This window comes from Nicotiana tomentosiformis, chromosome 8 (genome assembly GCF_000390325.3).
Source record: "Nicotiana tomentosiformis chromosome 8, ASM39032v3, whole genome shotgun sequence".
Taxonomy (NCBI): domain Eukaryota; kingdom Viridiplantae; phylum Streptophyta; class Magnoliopsida; order Solanales; family Solanaceae; genus Nicotiana; species Nicotiana tomentosiformis.
The window spans coordinates 78,607,132-78,631,458 of record NC_090819.1 but is presented as its reverse complement, the minus strand read 5'-3'; the positions used below and the strand labels follow the sequence as shown (position 1 = coordinate 78,631,458).

At 40.9% G+C, this 24,327-nt stretch overlaps 1 protein-coding gene across 1 annotated transcript; it reads right to left on the bottom strand.

Annotated features, from left to right (window-relative positions):
- Positions 1–13,738: 13,738 nt before the first annotated feature.
- On the bottom strand, positions 13,739–15,620 carry LOC138897710 (uncharacterized). The gene is made up of 5 exons (XM_070183717.1): positions 15,262–15,620; positions 14,810–15,028; positions 14,548–14,692; positions 14,421–14,451; positions 13,739–13,788 (listed from the first exon to the last, which is right to left on the bottom strand). Exons 1-5 carry the CDS (start codon positions 15,618–15,620, stop codon positions 13,739–13,741), a joined length of 804 nt encoding a protein of 267 aa, XP_070039818.1.
- Between the last annotated feature and the right edge of the window lie 8,707 nt (positions 15,621–24,327).

The following is a 24,327-nucleotide window of genomic DNA, read 5'->3' as shown; positions in this document are numbered from 1 at the left end:
AAAATCAAATTCGAAATTTAAACCCACATATTTAAGCTTGTTAAAAATCTAATTTTCACCACCCAAATGGATTTGGTTTGTTGAACTAATATTTGTGTCATGACCCAATTTCCCCTCCGTGTGACGTCGTGATGGCACCTAGTCTCTACAACTAGGTAAGCCTAATATTTTACGGAATAATAAAATAAAAATATGAATTTAACTAATTATTCAAAAATACACAACAAATCCCAAAACCCGGAACATCATGAATCACAAACTACAGAAGGAAAAATTTAGTGTCTCTATACATCAGAATCTAACAAGGAAAATATCGAAGATAGTGGACATGAGAAAGCGTAGAAGGGGACTCCGAGGTCTGCAGATGCGGAAGATATACCTTAAAGTCTCCAAAGCTGTCCCGCTCACTAATAGTGCGGCTGATAAGGTGCATCTAGATCTGCACACGAAAAAATTGTGCAGAGAGTAGCATGAGTACACCACAATCGGTACCCAGTAAGTGCCAAGCCTAACCTCGGTCGAGTAGTGACGAGGTAAGGTCAGGGCCCTACTGGCAAATATATAATAAAAATAATATAGAGTGTAATACCGCAATAAAATAAAGGCTGAAATTTAACAACAATGAAATCATAAAAGGTAACAGCTCAGTACACAGAAATCACAACGGGGAATCTCCCGAGATACCGTCTCGTAGTCCTAAATGTAAATGTGGAGGGGGATCTCCCGGAATACCGTTCCGTAGTCCCAAAGTAAATATGCAGTACAGGGGGATCTCCCGGAATACCGTTCTGTAGTCCCAAAGTAAATATGTAGTACAGGGGGATCTCCCGGAATACCGTTCCGTAGTCCCAAAGTAAATATGCAGTATAGAGGGATCTCCCGGAATACTGTTCCGTAGTGCCAAAGTAAATATGCAGTACAGGGAGATCTCCCGAAATACCGTTCTGTAGTCCCAAAGTAAATAAGCAGTACAGGGGGGTCTCCCGGAATACCGTTCCGTAGTCCCAAAGTAAATATGCAGTACAGGGGGATCTCCCAGAATACCGTTCCATAGTCCCAAATTAAATATACAGCGCGAATGATAGAAATACAACTACATCACGAAATTCTTACAATTTAGACTAAGTACCAGTCAGGGAAGAAGCAGGAAATTCACTAAGCATGCTGCACAGAATTCACATAAACAATTAAGACACGTAGACATGTTGTATTAGACTAAACATGATAGCTACATATATTGGAAAAACTCAATTAAGAATGAAAATAGATTAGTACTCATTAAAATGGTATAACTCAAAATAACAGGAAAACATGTTGCTGCTCCGTAAGAAAAATCAAGTTTTACCACACCTAGCATGTGTACGTACTCGTCACCTCACGTACACGGTGCTCACATATCACAATAGTTCCAAATCTTAAGGAGATTTCCCCCACACAAAGTTACCTCCCCCACAAAGTTAGGCAAACCACTTACCTCGAGTTAAGCTCAATCAATCCGTAAGAATGCCCTTTCCACAAATATCCAGCTCTGAATGGCCCAAATCTAGCCAAAAGCAATTACATATCATAATTACAACAATAATAGACTCATCTAATTAACGAAATTAACATTTTAACGAAAATTCCGAAATTAACTCAAAATTCGACCATAGGGCCCACATCTCGGAATCGGGTAAAAGTCATAAAATACAAAAGCTCGTTCACTCACGAGTCTAACTATATTAAATTTACTAAAATCCGACACCAAATGGTCCTCCAAATCCACAAATCAAACTTCCAAACCCCTAGCCTCCAATTCCAAATTTCCACCTTAAATACACACTAACTAGGTGGGAAAATACGTGGGGGAGCAAGATTATTGATAAAAAATAAGCACAATGGACTTGCCTCAAGAAATCTCTCGAAAATGCTCTCAAAAATTGCCCTAAACCGAGTTGCAAAGTCCAAAAATGACAAAAATCGCAAAGCCCTTCGGTTTTAACCACTGCCCAGGTATTTCCGCACCTGCGGGTGCGCTTGTGTGGAAAAATGTGCGCATATGCACAAATCACTTACCCCATCTGCCTTCGCACCTGCGATGAAAGGGTTGCATCTGTGCGTGCGCGCCTGCGGAATTCCCTTCCGCTTCTGCAGACCTTGCGCACCTGCGAAGACCCCTAACGCATCTACAGGCATCTCAGATGCGGAAATCACCTCGCACCTGTGACCCCTGGCACTCCTCCATTTTCTCGCTTCTGCACCAATTTGCTCGCACCTGCGTGCAGCCTTGCGCAGGTGCGATTACAGCAGAACCAGCAAAAGCACCATATTTTCCTAAATCCAATTTCATTTTGTTAAGCATCCAAAACACACCCGAGGCCCCCGGGACCTCAACCAAACCTACCAACCAATCCTATAACACCATACGAACTTAGTCGAGCCTTCAAACCACATCGAACAACACCAAAAATCATGAATTAAGCACGGATTCAAGCTTAAGAACTTAGAATTTTCCAAATTCTATAAACGACGCCCAACCATGTCAAATCTAGTCTAAATTACCTCAAATTTTACACACCAGTCACAAATGACACTACGAACCTACAGCCACTTTCGAAAATCCATTCCGAGCTCGATATCAAAATTTCCACTATCGGCCGAAATCGCCGAAAATCTAACTTTCGTCAATTCAAGCCTAAATTTACTACAGACCTCCAAAACACATTCCAGACGCGCTCCTAAGCTCCAAATCACTCAACGGAGCTAACAGAGTCGACGGAATTCCATTCCGAATTCGTCTTCACATAGTTCTAACTACGGTCCAAATTCTAAGACTTAAGCTCTCATTTAGGGACTAAGTGTCCCAAAACACTCCGAAACTCAAAACCAATCATCCCGACAAGTCACAATAGCAGAAATAGATATGGGGAAAATAGTTAATAGGGGTTCGGGGCTCTAACTCTCAAAACAACCGGCCGGGTCGTTACATCCTCCCCCTCTTAAAACAATCATTCGTCCTCAAACGAGCATAGAGACATACCTGAAGTGGTGAAAAGATGAGGAAAACGGCTGCGCATATCATGCTCGATCTCCCAAGTCGCCTCCTCGACCGGCTGTCCCCTACAATGAACCTTCACGGAAGCAATGTTCTTTTATCTTAGCTTTCTGACCTGCCTGTCTAAAATAGCCACTTGCTCCTCAACATAGGATAGATCCTTTTTTCAATTGAACTGAGCTGAAATCCAACACATGGGATGGATCGCCGTGATACTTTAGGAGCATAGAAACATGGAATATCGGATGAACTCCTACTAGACTGGGAGGCAAGGCAAGCTCATAAATAACCTCCCCAACTCGACGCAATACCTCAAATGGACCAATGAACCTTGGGCTCAGCTTGCCCTTCTTTCCAAACCTCATAACACCCTTCATAGGCGAAACCCAGAGCAAGACTCGCTATCCAACCATGAATGCCATATCGCGAACCTTCCGGTCAGCATAACTCTTCTGTCTGGACTGGGCTGTGCGAAGTCTATCCTAAATCACCTTCACTTTTTCCAAGGCATCCTGAACCAAGTCTGTACCCAATAATTTGGCCTCACCGGGTTTGAACCAACCCACTGGGGACCGACACCGCCTACCGTACAGGGCCTCATATGGTGCCATCTGAATGTTGGACTGATAACTGTTATTGTAAGAAAACTCCACAAGTGGCAAGAACTAGTCCCAAGCACCCCCAAAATCTAAAACACACGCACGAAGCATATCCTCTAATATATGAATGGTGCGCTCGGACTGCCCGTCCGTCTAAGGGTGAAATGTTGTGCGCAACTCAACCCTAGTACCCAACTCATGCTGTACAGCTCTCCAGAACCGTGATGTAAACTGCGTACCCCGGTCAGAGATAATAGATACCGGTACGCCATGAAGCCTGACGATCTCACAGATATAGATTCGAGCTAGCTGCTCGAAAGAATAGGTAGTCATCAGAGAATGAAATGAGCCGACTTGGTCAACCTATCCACAATCACCCAAACTGTATCAAACCTCCGCTGAGTCCGTGGGAGTCCAACAACAAAATCCATAGTGATCCGCTCCCATTTCCACTCCGGAATCTCTAACTTCTGAAGCAATCCACCTGGTCGCTGATGCTCATATTTTACCTACTGGCAATTCAAACATCGAGCTATATACTCTACTATGTTCTTCTTCATTCTCCTCCACCAGTAATGTTGTTTCAAGTCCTGATACATCTTTGTGGCACCCGGATGAATAGAGTACCGCAAACTGTGAGCCTCCTGAAGAATCAACTCGCGCAAACCATCTACATTGGGCACACATAGCATGCCCTGCATCCTCAATGCACCATCATCTCCAATAGTAACCTCATTAGCATCACCGTGTTGGACCGTGTCCTTAAGGACAAGCAAATGGGGGTCATCATACTGACGCTCCCTGATACGATCATAAAGAGAAGACCGAGAGACCACATAAGCCAATACTCGATTCGGTTCAGAAATATCTAATCTCACAAACTGGCTGGCTAAGGCCTGAACATCCAACGCCAATGGCCTCTCTGTTGCTGGTAGATATGCTAAACTCCCCAAACTCTCTGACCGACGACTCAAAGCATCGGCCACCATATTGGCCTTCCCAGGGTGGTACAAAATAGTGATATCATAATCCTTAAGTAGCTTCAACCACCTCCGCTGACGTAAGTTTAGATCTTTTTGCTTAAACAGATGCTGCAAACTCCGATGATCGGTGTAAATCTCACAAGGAACACCGTACAAATAATGCCGCCATATCTTCAAGGCATGAACAATAGCTGCTAACTCAAGGTCATAGACAGGATAGTTCTTTTCGTGCACCTTCAACTGTCTGGACGCGTAGGCAATCACCCTACCGTCCTGCATCAACACCGCGCCGAGACCAATACGCGATGCATCACAATATACAGTATACGACCCCAAACCTATAGGTAATACCAATACTGGGGCTGTGGTCAAAGCTGTCTTGAGCTTCTGAAAGCTCTCCTCACATTCCTCTATCCACCTGAACGAAGCACCCTTCTGGGTCAGCCTAGTCATAGGTGCTGTAATAGATGAGAATCTCTCTACAAAGCGACGGTAATACCCCCGCCAAACCAAGAAAACTTTGGATCTCTATAGCTGAGGACGGTCTGGCCAACTCTGCACTGCTTCAAACTTCTTCGGATCCACCTGGATCCCCTCACTCGATACTATATGACCCAAGAATGCTATTGAGTCTAGCCAAAACTCACACTTTGAAAATTTTGCATATAACTTATTTTCTCTCAAGATCTGAAGTGCAGTCCTCAGGTGCTGCTCATGATCCTCCCGACTCCGGGAGTATACCAGAATGTCGTCAATAAACACAATGACGAATGAGTCAAGATAGGGCCGGAACACACTGTGCATCAAGTGCATAAAATCTGTTGGGGCATTGGTCAACCTAAAAGACATCACAAGAAACTCATAGTGACCATATCTGGTCCTAAAAGCAGTCTTCGGGATATCCGGCTCCCGAATCTTTAACTGATGATAACCTTAAGTCAATCTTGGAAAACACTCTGGTACCTTGTAACTGATCAAATAAGTCATCAATACGTAGCAATGGATACCTTTTCTTCACTGTGACTTTGTTCAACTGGCGGTAATCAATACACATCCGTATAGAACCATCCTTCTTCTTCACAAATAAGATAGGGGCACCCCAAGGTGACACACTAGGTCGAATGAAGCCTTCATCAAGCAATTCTTGTAACTGCTCTTTCAACTCCTTCAATTCAGGAGGAGCCATACGATATGGAGGAATAGAGATGGGCTGAGTGCCCAGCAACAAATCAATGCCAAAATCAATCTGTCGGGCGGCATGCCCGGAAGATCAGCTGGAAACACATCTCGAAAGTCCCTCTCTACTGGAACTGACTCAACTGTAGGGATATCAATACTGACATCTCTCACATAAGCTAGATACATGTCACATCCCTTCTCAACCATTCGTTGAGCTTTAAGAAAAGAAATAACTCTACTGGGAGTATACTCTAAGGTACCTCTCCACTCTAATCGCGGTAAACCTGGCATAGCCAGCGTCACGGTTTTAGCGTGACAATCAAGAATAGCATAATGGGGTGACAACCAGTCCATGCCCAAAATAATATCAAAGTCCACCATGCTGAGCAATAATAAATCGGCTTTGGTTTCAAAACCACTAAGAGCAATCAAACATGACCGATACACGCGGTCCACAACAAGAGAATCTCCCACAGGAGTGGATACATAAATAGGAGAACTCAAAGAATCCCGAGATATGCCTAAATACGGAGCAAAATAAGAGGTCACATAAGAATATGTAGAGCCTGGGTCAAATAATACCGACGCATCTCTATGACAGACCGGAACAATACCTGTAATGACAGAATCAGAAGCAACTGCCTCTGTACGAGCAGGAAGTGCGTAATATCTGGCCTGGCCTCCCCTCTAGGGCGACCTCTACCTCCCCGACCTCCACCTCGAGCTGGTTGAGCAGGTGGGGTGGCAACTGGTGCTGTAATCATAGCCTGAGGACCCGGTGGATCACGATGTGGCTGAAAAGTCTGTGGAGGTGCACCCCTCCTAATCCTGGGACAATCCCTCACCATGTGGCAAGTGTCGCCACACTCAAAACAAGTTTTGGGAGGGCGTGGCTGTTGTGACTGGCTCGGGCCAAGTCTGCTGGACTGGCCACTTGGAACACCCCGTGTAGGAGGCACACTAGATACTGGCGGTGCATAATAAGACTCCTGGGGTCTAGAAGGAGCTGGAACACCGCTGGAGGCTGGAAGAGCTGAATGAACGGGGCGGCTCACAAAACCCCTACCATGGCGAGTTGTTGGGACACGAGCTCCAAATAATAACCAGCCTCTCGAGACCTCTTGGCCTCCCTCTCCTCTCTATCCCGGGCAAACATGCCCTCGAATCTCCTGGCAATACCCACAACCTGCTGATAAGACATATCCATCCCCAATTCCCTGGCCATACTACTCCGGGTATTGGGATGGAGACCCTCAATAAACAGTCGAACCCTCTCTCGAACTGTGGCAACTAAGGCCGGTGCATGTCGGGCCAAATCACTGAAGCGAACTGCATACTCTGACACAGTCATAGCACCCTGGAGCAACTACTCAAACTCCGCGCGCCATGAGTCCTTGAGGCTCTGAGGGGCATACTCTCTCAAAAACATGTCCGAGAACTGAGTCCATGTAAGTGAAGCTGCCTCAGCCGGACTACCCAACTCATAAGCACGCCACCACTGATAGGCTGCTCCTCTAAGCTGGAATATGGTAAAATAAACCCCGTTCATTTCCGCTACGCCCATAGTACGGAGAATACGATGACATTCCTCCAGAAAACCCTGAGCATCATCTGTAGCCAATCCGCTGAAAGTAGGTGGGTGGTACTTCTTGTACCTCTCAAGTCTGAGCTGCTCTGCCTCAGAAGTTGCTGCCCTAACCTCGGGCTGAGCTGGAGCTACCGACTGCATTGGTATAATCTCTGGAACCTGGTCGACCTAAACCCACTGCTCTGGAGTACCGGCGATGGGAGTCTGTGCTCCTCCCTTGGCCTGAGATGTGGCAGGAGCAAGTGGAACCAATCTAGCATGAGCTAAGGTGCTGAACATGCTCAGAAACTGGGCTAGAGTCTCCTGGAGGGCTGGTGCAGCAACAGGTATCTCATGTGTCTGCCCTCCAGCTTGACCAACTAGGGGCTCCTCTGTAGCAGCTCGTGCGGTTGCTCTGCCTGCACCACGTGGATGTCCTCGGCCTCTACCCCGGCCACGACCTCTCGCGGCTCTAGCAGGGGGCGCGGGTGCCTGGTCATCAGATCCGCTTGTACGTGTCCTCACCATCTATGAGAGAATAGAATACAGAAGTTTAGAATCTTTGAAGTCAACAATTTTCGCACAACAAGGAATCAAAGTAGTGAAATTTTCCTAACAGTTTCATAACCTCCCAAAGATAAGTACAGACATCTCCATACCGATCTGCGAGACTCTACTAAATTGGTTTGTGACTCATGACACCTATGAACCTAGAGCTCTGATACCAACTTGTCATGACCCAATTTCCCCTTTGTGTGACGTCGTGACGGCACCTAGTCTCTATAACTAGGTAAGCCTAACATTTTGCGGAATAATGAAATAAAAATATAAATTTAACCAATTATTCAAAAATACATAACAAATCCCAAAACCCGGAACATCGTGAATCATAAACTACAGAAGGAAAAATCTAGTGTCTCTATACATCAGAATCTAACAAGGAAAATACAGAAGATAATGGATATGAGAAAGAGTAGAAGGGGACTCCGAGGTCTGCGGACGTGGCAGATATACCTTGAAGTCTCCAAAGCTGTCCCGCTCACTGATAGTATGGCTGATAAGGTGCACCTAGATCTGCACACAAAAAATATGTGCAGAGAGTAGCATGAGTATACCACAATCGGTACCCAGTAAGTGCCAAGCCTAACCTCGGTCGAGTAGTGACGAGGTCAGGTCAGAGTCCTACTGGTAAATATATAATAAAAATAATATATAGAGTGTAATACCGCAATAAAATAAAGGCTGGAGTTTAACAATATTGAAATCATAGAAGGTAACAACTCAGTACACAGAAATCACTATGGGGAATCTCCCGAGATACCGTCTCGTAGTCCCAAACGTAAATGTGTAGGGGGATCTCCCAGAATAGCGTTCCGTAGTCCTAAAGTAAATATGCAGTACAGGGGGATCTCCCGGAATAACATTCCATAGTCCTAAAATAAATATGCAGTACAGGGGGATCTCCCGAAATACTATTCCATAGTCCCAAAGTAAATATGCAGTACAGGGGGATCTCCTGAAATACCGTCCCGTAGTCCCAAAGTAAATATGCAGTACAGGGGGATCTCCCGGAAATACCGTTCCGTAGTCCCAAAGTAAATATGCAGCGCGAATGATAGAAATACAACTACATTACGAAATTCTTACAATTTAGACTAAGTAGCAGTCAGGGAAGAAGCACGAAATTCACTAAGCATGTTGCACAGAATTCACGTAGACATGTTGTATTAGACTAAACATGATAGCTACACATATTGAAATAACTCAATTAAGAATGAAAATATATTAGTACTCATTAAATTGGTATAACTCAAAATAACAGGAAAACATGTTGCTGCTCAGTAAGAAAAATCGGTTTTACCACAACTAGCCTGTGTACGTACACGGCGCTCACATATCATAATTGTTCCAAATTTTAAGGGAATTTCCCCCACACAAAGTTAGGCAAGCAACTTACCTCAAGTCAAGCTCAATCAATCCGTAAGAATTCCCTTTCCACAAATATCCAGCTCTGAATGGCCCAAATCTAGCCAAAAGCAATTACATATCATAATTACAACAATAATAGACTCATCTAATTAACGAAATCAACATTTTAACGAAAATTTTGAAATTAACTCAAAATTCGCCCGTGGAGTCCACATCTCAGAATTGGGTAAAAGTCATAAAATACAAAATCCCGTTCACTCATGAGTCTAACCCCATCAAATTTACTAAAATTCGACACCAAATGGTCCTCCAAATCCACAAATTAAACTTCCAAATCCCTAGCTTCCAATTCCCAATTTCCACCTTAAATACACACTAACTAGGTGGAAAAATACATGGGGAAGCATGATTATTGATAAAAAATAAGCACAATGGACTTACCTCAAGAAATCTCTCAAAAATGCTCTCAAAAATCGCCCTAAACAGAGTTGCAAAGTCCAAAAATGACAAAAATTGTGAAGCCCTTCGGTTTTAACCACTGCCCAGGTATTTCCACACCTGCGGAGCCTCGGCTCGCACCTGCGGGTGCGCTTGTGCGGAAAAATGTGCGCATCTGCGTAAATCACTTACCCCCTCTGCCTTCGCACCTGCGATGAAAGGGCCGCATCTGCGCGTACGCGCATGCAGAATTCCCTTCCGCTTCTGCAGACCTTGCGCACCTGCGAAGACCCCTAACGTATCTGCGGGCATCGCAGATGCAGAAATCACCTCGCACCTGCGACCCCTGGCACTCCTCCATTTTCCCGCTTCTGCGCCAATTTGCTCGCACATGTGGGCATCCTTGCGCATGTGCGATTACAGCAGAACCAGCAAAAGCACCAGATTTTCCTAAATCCAATTTCATTTTGTTAAGCATTCGAAACATACCCGAGGCCCCCGGGACCTCAACCAAACCTACCAACCAATCCTATAATACCATACGAACTTAGTCGAGCCTTCAAACCTCATCGAACAATACCAAAAATCATGAATTAAGTACGGATTCAAGCCTAAGAACTTAGAATTTTCCAAATTCTACAAACGATGCCGAACCATGTCAAATTTAGTTCGAATAATTTTACACATAGGTCACAAATGACACTACAAACCTACATCCACTTTCAGAAATCCATTCTAAGCTCGATATCAAAATTTCCACTATCGGCCGAAATCGCCGAAAATTTAACTTTCGCCAATTCAAGCCTAAATCTACTACAGACCTGCAAAACACATTCTGGACGCGCCCCTAAGCTCAAAATCACTCAACGGAGCTAACGGAGTCTACGAAATTATATTCCGGATCCGTCTTTATATAGTTCTGACTACGGTCCAAATTCTAAGACTTAAGCTCTCATTTAGGGACTAAGTGTCCCAAAATACTCCGAAACTCAAAACCAATCATCCCGGTAAGTCACAATAGCAGAATTAGATATGGGGAAAGCAGTTAATAGGGGTTTGGGGCTCTAATCCTCAAAACGACCGGCCGGGTCGTTACAATTTAAGTCACAGTTACTGATTCAAAAATTAACTTAAAAGCTTGAGTAGTCTTTTTTAAAAATTAAATACTAATTTTGAGAATCTATTGGATTTGGCTATTGAATCTTAACATATTATTTTCGGGCTAGTTGGTTGTAAATTGAAATATGGGCTATAAAATTAAAAAGTTGGGAGCCTGGTTGTTCTTATGTGAAATTTTTCCAAATATTAATAGCTCTCTCATTGTCTTTTCGGCTGAATTTTGCAAAACTCCACCTCACATTCTCCACCAAGAACCCAAACAAGAAACTAATATACAGTTATAATACTATCTCTATAACTGCATTGTCGAATAAAACTGTTTTAGCGATAATCTCTTACGTTATTGAGTTGTATTTGACTAGATTCGAGTTCAAGTCGTTTGGGTTGATTTGAGAGGGAAGGCTATTTTGGAAGTTTGAAGCTTACCAGGTGGAGGTAAGTCTCTTGCCTATCTGTGTAAGAGAAAATTCTTCCAATAGGTGATCTATTTGTTATTTGTTGCCCGATTTAGCAGCCATGTATATGTAAGGTGATGTGCATATATATATATATATAGATAGGTCATGACCGTATCCGGTAGTGTTGACTTGAGTTATGCCTTGTTTGGATTATGTGAAGTTATTATCCATATTTCAAATTGATTCTATGACTATGTGATAATTCATAATTATGGTTTAGGAGCATGCTTAAGGTTATAACTTTTTTTTAAGCAACTATACCACTCGACAGCACTTGCCTAGTGGCTAATATATAAATAAAATCCCAAAATAGGTCCAAAGCTTACAAGATGTCCAAACCAAAATAGAAGTTGCATGAAGCTACTAGCTATTAAAAAGATAGAAAAGCTAAAATCTAATGAACTTGATATTACAACATGATAAGTTGAATGCTTCCTTCTCCTATTAGTGTATGTGAATCCAATTGTCATTGGAAAATACCAAGCAGCACTTATCAAGCTCTCACCAGGTGCCAGGGTATATTGTCCATAGGCTAAAATGAATTCCCAACATCTCCACCACAGAGTTGAAGCCAGCATAGTCTTCCAAGTATAGCTACTATATGATCTCCATATGCAGTGGACTGATTTTGTCCAAGTATTAATCATGTGCTCACTCATCAAAATTAATATGTAGAAGAGGAGCCTGGCTTTAGGCAGGCTTTGCAAGGCAAAAGCCAGGCTTGAGCTGGCTTTAGGCAAGCTTTGCAAGGCAAAGGCCAGGCATGAGCTGGCTTTAGGCAGGCTTTGCAAGGCAAAAGCCAGGTGTGAGCTGGCTTTAGGCAGGCTTTGCAGGGCAAAAGCCAGGCTTGAGCTGGCTTTAGGCAGGCTTTACAAGGCAAAAGACAGGCATGAGCTGGCTTTAGGCTGGCTTTGCAAGGCAAAAGCCAGGAATGAAGCAGGCTTTGCAAGGCAAAGGCCAGGCTTTGAAATTGTGCATTTTTGTGATCTTGTAAGCTCAGATCCTTCCCTACTAGAACCTTTAATGTAGACATCATTCTAAACATTGCTAAACCATCCTCAGATTGAGCATGAAAGCATGCTAATACCACTGAGAAATGATTCAACAATCTCCAAAAATACCATATGATGAGTTCAACATTTTCCTTAGTATTTGGACATATCAGTTTGTGCAGAGTCCAATCCTATGAAGCCATCAGTCTGGGGTACTTCTCTTTGCTATCCTAACCCTAAGGTTAGGTGATTGAGATTTGTCTAGATTGATCAACCTCCTCCCTGCACTAGGCAGTTTGGAGAATGAATGAAACTCAGATGTACCTATAAAAGAGAACACAATGTTAGCTATAAAATCTGCCACTGAGTTGCCTTCTCTGAACACATGTTGAAAGATCACATTGAAGTTGTCGTTCATCTCTATAATTTTTTTCACATCCTGTGCAATTACTCAAGGAGGATCTCATTCCCCCTCTATCGCCTTCTTCATCACCAATGAATCAGTCTCCAGTATGAGAGGGTGAAGATCATGCTTCACACAATATTCTAATCCTTGGAGAATTGCCTTAGCTTAAGCTACCACATTAGTTGTCACTCCCAGGTCTACTGCCCTAGCATACACCATATCACCTTCATCATCCCTCACACAAAAGCCTAGGGAGCTAGGTCCAGGATTGCCCTTTGAAGCTCCATCAGTATTACATTTGTACCAACCATGAAAAGGAAGTTGCCATGTTACTCTTGTAGTGATCAATATAGGTTTATATCCTTCAAAGTATTGAATCATGTCTGGCCATAACAATGGAATATTAGGGATCCAAGCATACCTCACCCTTGCCAGTTGATGCAATATCATATTTATCTAATGAATCACCCTATTTGTGGACATTGAACCACCATGTTTACCTGCATTTCTTCTCTTCCAAAGCTCCCAATGATGATAGTTGGTACTGCTTGAAATAGTGGCTTTAATTTTGGACAACATTGAGCATACCACCAATGCCTTATAATCTGCTTCAATTGAATCAATTGCACAAAAATTCCAGCAGCCCCCATGAACAAGTTCCATACCTTAGAGGCAGTAGGACTTGTGACAAATATATGCTCAATGGATTCCTCTTGGGGTTGCTGACAACACCAACACTTAGACATCACCATTTTCCCTTGCCTCCTCCACATGTCATAGATGGCTATTTTCCGCCTTCACAATCTCCACAAGAAGAAGGATATCTTGAATGGCAAACTTTTAATCCACATTAACTTGAATTCCTGATTAGGATCAGCTTTATGCCTTAATATTTGCCAAGCACTGCTAACACTGAACTTGCCTGAATGAGTTGGCATCTAGTATGGCCTATCCCAATATCCCTCATTGCCTTCATAATGCACATTTTGCCTTATATGTTCTGCAATTTCTTCATTGAAAGTTTGATCTAGCAGCTAATCATCCCATGCTTCCCTTTGCCGCAGTTCTGCCACCTCCTGAAAACCTTCATTGATTGGAAAGTCTTCAGGAAATACGTGATAAAGTGCACCCAATCCAGTCCAATTTTCATGCCAAATATTAGTTGTTCCATTCTTCAATTCCTATACGATCTCATGTTCTACTTCTTCCCTAGGATTCAGCATTTGTCTCCAAACATGAGACCCTCCCCTAAAATGCACCACTATTGGTAGCTCCTTCTTGCAATACTTATTCCACATGAAATTAGACCACAAAGATTTTGTGGTCCTAAACCCCCACCATAGTTTAGCAAACAGTGCCCTTGAGACATCATTTAAGGACCTAAAACCTAGGCCCCCTTCCTCTTTAGGAAGGCAAAGATTTTGCCATGAAGCCCAGTGTCTGCTTCTCCCTTCTTCCTTTGTGCTCCAAAAAAACCTAGCAAAAGTCTTATGTAGATGCCCCAGGATGTTGTTTGGTGGATCAAGGACTGATAACATGTGAACTGGCATATTTTGCAACACACTAGAGATGAGTGTTTCCTTTCCTCCAAATGACAGCAACTTTTCTTTCCATGAATGCAATTTAGACTTCACATTCTTGATAAGATCCTCATAATAGCCCTTCCTCCTTCTAGTAAAAAAATAGGACACCCTAGATATGTGAAGGGGAATTTACCTCTTGCAAATTCTGTAATAGCTCCAACTACCTGAAACAATCCATTAGCAACCTTTGAATGCATGTAGTATGAACTCTTATCTTTGTTGATCATCTGACCTGATATCTTCTCATAGTTCCCCAACACTGCCATAATCTTGCTCAAAGATGGAGGATGAGCAGATGCAAAGATTATCGTATCATCAGCATATGCCAAGTAGTTTAAAGGATCAGACCACTTAAGCATTCCAAATCCTACAAATGACTTGTCTTCAAAGAGCTTATTCAAAGACCTAGAAAGTACCTCAGCTGACAGAATGAACAATGCTGGAGATAGGGGATCCCCTTGTTTCACACCCCTTGTCGACTTAAAGAACCCTGAGGACTGCCCATTCACCAATACTGAATACCAGTTATTTGACATCAAGTTCCACACCATGTTGATGAAATGTTCAGAAAATCCCATCTTTATTGGCACATGCAATAAGTACTTCCATGAAACCTTATCATATGCCTTAGCCATATCAAGCTTGATCACCACATTAGCTGGCTTTCCCCTTAACCTTATGTCAGTGACAATTTCTTGAGTCAATAAGATGTTCTCAAATATACTCCTAGCCTTTACAAATCTGGATTGATTAGTAGTTATTAGAGATGAAAAAAAACTCTCCAATCTATCATGTAACACCCTAGACAAAACCTTATTAATAAAGTTACTCAAACTAATAGGTCTTAAGTCAGAGAAGGTCTCAACTCTAGGTTTCTTGGGCAGCAACACTAGATTGGTGTGAGTGATGGATTTAGGCAATGCATCTCCTCCATAGAAGTGTAGCACCATGTTGTGTATATCAACACCAATAACATTCCAGCATGTTTGATAAAACAAGCCAGTGAATCCATGAGGACCACTAGCACTCTCCTCACTAAGCTCAAAAACTGCTGCCTTACTTCTTCAATTGTTGGCAATCTGCTAAGTTCCAAATTCTGATCCATAGTGACCATTGAAGGTACGTTATTGAGCAATGAAAATTCAGAAGCATCACCTTCATTTGTGAACTGTTTTTGATAGAAGTCCACTGCAGCTGTAGCCAATTTCTCCTGGTCTTCAATCCATACCCCACTGCCACTTTTGATCCTCTTCAGTTGCAATTTCTTTCTTTTGCCATTGACATGATTGTGAAAGAAACTTGTATTCCTATCTCCTTCAGCAAACCAAGTCATCCCAGCTTTTTGCTTTCAATACTGCTCCTCAATACTTAAGTATTTTTTCAATTCAGATTGAGCCTTTTGAAGCACAATCTTATTCTCAGTTGTAGGCTCTTCTTCAAACAACATCTCCTTCACCCTAACAATGTCCTCCAAAATAGCTAATTTCTTGAAGATATCACCAAATGTTTCCCTACTCCATTTTGAGAGTGCTGCCTTCACTCTCTTGATATTCTGCTTGAACATAAAAAAAAATGGATCCCCTATGAAATCAACTTCCCAATTCTGCCTCACCACATCCATAAATGTAGCATGCTTTGTCCAAAAGTTCAAGAATCTGAAAGGCTTGACAAAATTGGTTGTCTGCACCCCACATGTCATTAGCAATGGTGCATGATCTGATCCAGTTCTGATTAGATGCTCAACTTTAATAGTTGGCAACATGTTCTGAAATGGAAAATTCACAAAAATCCTATCCAATCTCTTGAATATACACTCAGAATTGGATCTCCCATTCCACCATGTGAATGGACTTCCTTTGTACCCTTGCTCAAACAAACCACAAGAGTTTACACAAAATACAAAATCCTCATATTCAGGAGGGTGTACTGGAAGTCCCCCTATTTTCTCATTTTTATGCAATATCACATTGAAATCCCCTCCTACCAACCATGGTAATTCCATATCACTTGTTAAGTAATACAAGTGATCCCACAAATCCAACATCTTCATTGCTGAACACTTTGCATAAACAAATGTCATCATCATGTACTGCCCCATGTCATGGTGAAACACTCTCACAGTCATATGTTGCTGAGTATCCTCCACTAATTCCCATTCCACCACTGCATTGAAGAACAACCATATTTGCCCATTAATATTTGCATAAGCAGTCTCCATATTCAACCTCCTTTTATATCTATCAATAAGTCCCTTCTTTTGAAAAGGCTCCATCAATGCAACTACACAAAAATTATGCTCCCTATTCATGTTGATCACCCTAGGAAAGGCCTGTTGTGTATTCACAGAACTTATGTTCCATATTAATGATTTGATCATCATCATTTAGATAAAGAAGCTGCCCTCCTGGGCATTATTCTTGAAGGTTGTGGTGGATCTTTACTCTGATTCTTCTTAGTTTTTTACCTCCTTTAGCACTAGTTGTGGGTGATAAATCCCCTTCCCTATCCACTTGTTTGAAGTTTTCTGCAGTTGATTCATCATCTCCTTCATCCTCCATTGGATTTTGTCTCAATAAGTCTTCATCAATTGGTGTCACATTGTGTGTAACTAAACCATGTAAATGTTGTAGAGGAGTCTTAAGTGGAACATTAAGATGTAGCTGCATAATTTGATCAGTGCCAGATTCCATAGGCACTTCCTCTATTTCCCCCGATGCTCTTGGAACAATTGCCCGCTCATCAGCCCGTTCATACTCCTTGAATTGTAGCTCATAGACACTGCCTAGCCCAGGAGTTACTGTGGCAGTCTGCTCTGAATGTACTGTTCTAGTGAGATCACCACCCTTACCATTGCCTGAAATTTGGTCTGAACCCACTATATCATCCCTAATATTCACATTAACATATTCATCAAGTTTGTTCTCCAATGCATACACTGGAACACCATCTACATAGGCCAGTATCTCTCCAGTTGCACTAAGGTTGGGGTTTACTATAGTTGCCTCATCAGGTGAACCTGACTTTAGGCCTGGCGTCGCCAGCCTAATGCCTGGTGAGCCTAGCTTTAGTCCTGGCGTCGCTAGCCTAATGCCTGGGGAGCCTGGCTTTAGGCCTGGCGTCACCAGCCTAACGCCCGGTGAGCCTGGCTTTAGGCCTGGCATCGCCAGCCTATCGCCAGGTGAGCTTGGCTTGTTGTCCTTCTTCACCTTGAAATCTGTTGTCTTTGTTGTGCCCAGCTGATCATCCTTAGCCTCAACTACATCACTCCATAAGACCTTTGTAGAGTTTACCTCATCAAGATCCTCAATCTGCCCAGAATCTTTAAATGTTTGAGATAGAATCTCATGACAAGATTGGTTTGTGGTCACATTGAGTTGTTTTAGCTCCTCATTGCTAGTCCCAAACCTTCTATGAACCCAGTCAATTGTGGGTTCCTTATTAGCCCTTTCATCAGTACGTTGAGCACTAGGAACACTAAAATTAGCCTTAGCTAATTCTTGATCATCTTTAGGAGCTGAAGACTGAACCCCAGATGGAATAGGGTTACCATTATGCTCATTTTCCACCACCTTCTCGACTGCTTCCTTCTTCACACGCTTATGTTCCTCTTGAGTATTGACTTTGTTTTCCTTCTCCTGGCCCTTCTTATCTTGCTTTTCCCCATGTTCCTTCTTCTTACCATTGCTATGATCCTCACCTTTGCCTTCTGTAATTTGTAGAGTAAGCTGATGAACTTCCTCAACCTCTAGTGCATTAAACTTGTTCTTGGTTGCAACTTCCTCAACTTTGGCCTTCCCTTTACCCTTGTCACCTTTCTTTCCTTGTTTGTTATCAACAATGTGACCCCTATTATCTCGTTGGTATTTGTTCTTTCTTGCTTGCATCCATTCCTTCTTGGCATGATTAGTAGTAGGCTTACCAACCACCTTTCCACTAGTTAGGACCTTTGTTGAATTTGCAGCAGTCCCAATTGCATCAGAACTCATCACAACTGCCTTCTCCTTTCTTTGTTCCTCAACACCTTCTTCAAATCTCTTGTGTAATTCAGGATGAATTACCCAGCATTCTACCTCACTATGCCCCTGTTTTTTGCAAGGTTTACAATATTTTGGCATATAATCATTCTTAATCCTGATCCACTTGAACTCTTCTGGTCCAGATTTATCAGCTTCTTCCACAATCTTAATACGATGAGGGAACTTACTTAACAAGTTAACTTCCACCTTCACCTTAGCACAACTAGGTCTAGTCCCATTTTGAGTGGCTATGTCTACATGTAATGGATTACCAACTGCACGAGCTAAGGAAAATACACATTCTTTCCCAAAGAAATTAGGAGGTAGTTCTGGAAAGCTAATCCAAGCAATGGCAATGGGAGTCTCTTCATCAGGTGTCCACCATGGATTCCATTTTGTACAACGCATCTACCACATATCTGACTGGGCTTTTAAATAAAAAGCTGGTTTTGAAGGAAGATGAACATAGTCCTCCAATAAAGACAGCCTAATCAACACATGATTATCTTCAATTAAACCAACTGAGCAATGGCCTTTAATCTCACATTGAATTGGAATCACTTTACGTAATTCACTAATAACAGGCTCCCCATACGAAAATTTCCCAAGAACTGTAAGTAGAAGTCCTTGTTGTACGATAGATTGCTTCACTTCTTGTTTCTTCCACTTCACAACTGGTTCTCCGTGAAGGAACTCAACTGGTTTCAATGGTAGCGTAGCGAAGGTTTGCATAGGGGCATTAATGGCAGTAGGTTTTAAAAGTTTTGAGTGATCCATAGATTGGGGATTGTTGTTTGTTATCATAGATGATTGGGCAATGGGCTGCACTGAAGCTTGGGCAGCAGTCATCGTAGGAGGATTGGATGAATTGGGTGTCAAAATCTTTGAGTAATCTAGAGTTTGTGGATTGATAGTTGGTGTTGTTTGTGATTGCGCGATGTCAGGGGAGGGTATACCAGCCGAAAAAGATGGCTGGTCGCCGGCCATCATGGCCATTGAAGCTCAAACTCACAGCTTTTCGCGATGAACAGTGAAGCGATGCTACTGTTCACTACACTGTAGCAGTGAAACAGTAGCAGAATCACTGTTCGCGCCACTATTTGGCACTATTCACCGTACTGTTTTACACTGTAGCGGCTGTTCGCGCACTATTCACCGCTACAGTGACGGCGAAATTTTAGGTTATAACTTGTTGAATTGGGCATAAAAGATTATTTTTTCATGTTGAGCTTTATTATGCATCTACAGTCATACAATTGTCTTATTTGCTTTGATTTGGTGGTTGTATGGCTTAATTTACTCATGTTAAGTAGTCAGGCACATGAATTTGTATTGTGAGGTATTGAGAAAGGGTTCTGATCATGCATATATATACTTTGATTCATGCAACAGTTTTATATAAATGTAGTTGACATGTATCATGTCTTTATATAAGGATTGAGATGTTGATATCTTATTTGATCTCCTTTAACTGTAAAGCATGCCTAAATTTCGTATGAACTGTATTTTGAGCTTTCATACTTATTTGATGATATTATGCTTTATTCCATATATTATTTATGCTTTTACCTGATTATTGGAATATTAGTGAGTGTCGACGTCGCCCTCGCTACTACTTCATTGATGCTAGACTTGATACTTAATGAGTATCATGATTTTGTACTTATTTTATACTTTTGCACATTTTTGTGTAGGTTGTAGGGATGGTATTAGTGGTGTTCATCAAGCAGAGTAGGAAATTTAGTGGAGGCTTCGTGGGGAGCTACTTTACTTGCCCCCCTCCCCCCTCCCCGTTTTTCTCCTTCAAATTCATATTCTCAGTGCACAAAACAATGGGTGATCAAGATCTAACATCAAAATCAAGAAGAAACTATTCTCCAAATTATGGTGAAATTCTGCCCAAAAGTCGCCTCTAGCCGAGCTCCAAATCTCAAAATAATGAAAAATGAGCTAAACTCTCGAATTATAACACTGCCCAGCGATTTTCGCATTTGCGGACAAATCTGTCGCTTCTGCGACAATGCTTTTGAGGTCCAAACCTCGCAATAGTGAGTTCACTTAAACTTCCTCCCCCTCTCACCTGGGAGCTTAACTCAATTTCTGCGATCTCGCAGGTGCGACAAACCTCTGCTTATGCGCAACTCTCCAAGTTTGTCTGCCTTTGCCTCTAGAAATAAATCCTCCGCATTTGCGGACTTGCAGATGTGCCCAATCTTTGCATATTCGGATCTGTGATCACTTGGCCGCTTCTACGGACTCCTACCTATGCATATTACCTTGCAGGTGCAACACGCCAGCACCAGAACTGCCAACCAACATCAAATTGATCTGAAACCCATCACAAACACTCTCGAGCCTCCTGAGACCTCGTCCAATCATACCAACAAGTCTTAATACTTTCCCAACCCTATCCAAAGGCTCAAACATACTGAAATTAACATCAACACCATGAATCGCCGATCAATATCAATATCTTAAGTTAATTCGTGTTGCAAAAAGCAAAAAAAAAAAAAGGTTCTGGTTTTGCTTTGAATCTGAAAAAGGGTGGTGGTGTCCTAAAACCAACCTTTAAAATCAAAGACTGCGAAGTTTCATTCCACCATGCATCCCATGCATCCCATTCTGTTTGTTTTATTCGTACATAGTGCGATTCTGCAGCTTGAAACAAAAGATACTAACAACAATAATTTTTCTCATTTACTATCTCAATATATATACACTAGACTGCACAATAATGAAACCCACATAATCTTTCTCGTGATTCATTCTCATAATGCCATCCTTTTTAGTATTATTTTCTCTTCGTTGTGTTATTTGTTTATATACATGTAGTATGGAATCTGGGCTAGAATGCATTCTTATTCTTATTAATTTTTCTGCATATATATTAGTCGATTTTAGAAGACAACTTCTAAACAAACATTTCTAGTGCGCTGAGTTAGTTCATCTTCTCTTTTTGAAGGGTGTAATTTTTTTTAAGAGTGTAAAACAACATCAAATATCAACCTTGTTTTGTCATTTGTTAAACAAAATATATGCACATTATGAAGGCTTGGTTCTCTTAGGGGTGGACATAGTTTGGTCAAAACTGAAATCCAAACCGAAATCTATTTTTTTTGGATTTTTGGTTTGGATTATTGGATTACGGATTGGATTCCGGATTGGATTCCGGATTTAATTTTTAAAAATTTTGAATTTCGGATTGGATGTTGGATTTGCTACTTCGAATTTTCGGATAGCCGAAAATCCAAAATTTGTATACATTATATTTTAATCCATTATCCATATGTAAATAATAATAATAATAATAATAATAAGTTCAATACCCTACCAATTTGAAATTATCTCATATATTCAATATTAATTACTAAGTTACTATCATAATACTTTCTATTTGGACATGATTTTACTATTGCTAATTCTTATCGGCCTTATTAATGTCTCTGTTGTATTTTCTTGATGATGATTTCATTACTTGAATACTTTATTTGAATGATTGTGGTGAGAATGGAGAACTTTTTAGGCAATTTAACATATTTCGTTTGGATGTTCATTTTTATAAGAAGAAGAAACATCTCAACTTAGTGGCGCAAAATAAAAAATTCAAAATATCAAAATCGATTAATTCGAAACCGAACTTAATAAAGCTGATCCAATCTGAGCTTATTTGGATTGTCATTTCTTCAATCTGAAAATCAAAAATCCAAACCGAAATTTTTATATCCAATCTGAATTGCCCGAACGCCCACCCCTAGGTTCTCTGTTTCATTCCGTTTGGATTTCCGTTATCAGGACCAGAAGTTCTTACTTTTTGCAAACTTAAAAGACTAATAACCTGTTTGGCAAGCTTCTCAAGAGGCCAAATGTGCTTTTTTTCTCAAAATTATTTTTTCCCTCTAACTTGAGGTGTTTGGCCAAGTTTTTTTTTGGGAAAAAAATAATTTTGGGAAGAAGCAGAAGCAATTTCTGAGAAGTAGAAAAAAATAGCTTCTTCCCAAAAGCACAAGCAGAAGCAGTTTTGACTTTTATTCTTACCAAAAATACCCTTAACTTTATAGTATATACCAAAATAACCGTTAAACATAATACTTAGGATATTAATGTATAAATATTTCTTATTATTTTTAGGATAACTTTCTAATATATAGTGACTTTAGAGGTGAATGCTTTTGTATTTGTTGAATGGTTTTTAATATATTTAACTTATATTAAAAGAACAAAAAAGGGCCTAAAATGCCCCTTTACTATATGAAATATGACAAGCTAGCCCTCCGTTAAAAGTTGGTCTCTATTATGCCCTTGCCGTCAACAAATGGGCTTGTATATGCCCTCCATCACTAACGGGAGACTCATAAAGTCACGTGGAATATATGTGAGGGCAAGTTAGACCTAGTTCGAATTGTACATGGGCATATATGATTCAGTTATAATAGTCATTTCTCAAACACTTCACAACTTCATATCAGTTTACTTAGACACCTATTTGACAACACCAAACTACTTATCACAATAAATAAACTAAGTCATAGACACAAACATTCAAATGAACGGCAATGACTTCATTAGATCCTAGTAGCTCAAAGGGGTCGAATCATAACAAAAGACAACAAAAGACAATGTCAGAATGTTCTAGTAGCTCAAAAGGGTCGAACATAGACACAACAAATGAACGACAATGACTTCATTAAATCCTTGTACAAAAACATAATGCTTCATTACATAATAAAAGACAACAATTAAGCCACAATAACACTAACATTACATATCATTTTCCACTGATCCAAAGAACATAACAAAACATCCTAATATCACACATATGAAAATCCACATCTTCTTCCGAAATTTAGCATCAAGCACAACTGAGTACTCTAAATCAGTCACTTTCTTCATCAGAACATTTCTTTCCAATTCCAAGGTTTCTATTCCTCCATGATCGACGAGCATCATAACATTCTCAAGATCAAATTTTCCTTTGGAGAATATTTCTTTCACGGATTAGAGCTTCCTTTTCCTTCTTTAAACTGCATATGAGATTCCAAGAGGAATATTTTTCATCCTAAAAATAAAAAATAAAAAAAATAAATTTACAAGAAAATCGGAATAATTAAAAGAACCCATCAAAAATTTACTTACCTCATACTTCAGGCACTTGAAAAACCTTCCCCCGGCATTTAAAGAAGTCCATGCCACGGAATAATTGGCAGCAAGTCCGCAATGATACCTCATATTCGACCCCTTTGAGCTAGTAGAACATTTCGACATTGTCTTTTGTTATGATTCGACCCCTTTGAGCTACTAGGATTTAATGAAGTCATTGCCGTTCATTTGAATGTTTGTGTCTATGACTTAGTTTATTTGATGTGATAATTAATTTGGTGTTGTCAAATAGGTGTCTAAGTAAACTGATATGGAGTTGTGAAGTGTTTGAGAAATGACTATTATAACTGACTCATATATGCCCTGTACAATTCGAACTAGGTCTAACTTGCCCTCACATATATTCCACGTGGCTTAATGAGTCTCCCGTTAGTGATGAAGGGCATATATGAGCCCATTTGTTGACGACAAGGGTAGAATAGAGACCAACTTTTAACGAAGGGCTAACCTGTCCTATTTCATATAGTAAAGGGGCATTTTAGGCCCTTTTCCGTTAAAAGAATTAAGTACTTTTAAATTTTATTTTTATATTTTACTTAAATAAAATAAAAAGATTTAATTATTGCCTGTAATAATAAATTTTTAAGATTATTTATTTACTTATAATATTAACTATTAAGTAAATCTATTTTAGTCCTTATTCGTAATTTGATACTTAAAAGTAAGTTTTAAAAAACTTGGCCAAGCACAAATTATTGCTCAAAAGTACTTTTCTAGGTGAATAACCAAACACAAACTGCTTATCTCCAAAAGTCTATTTTCAAAAGCACTTTTGAAAAAAACACTTCTCGCCAAACAAGGTATAAGTATGCTAAGGGTAGTATTAGAGTGAGAAATATAAAACTACTCCCAAACTTAAGGGATCAT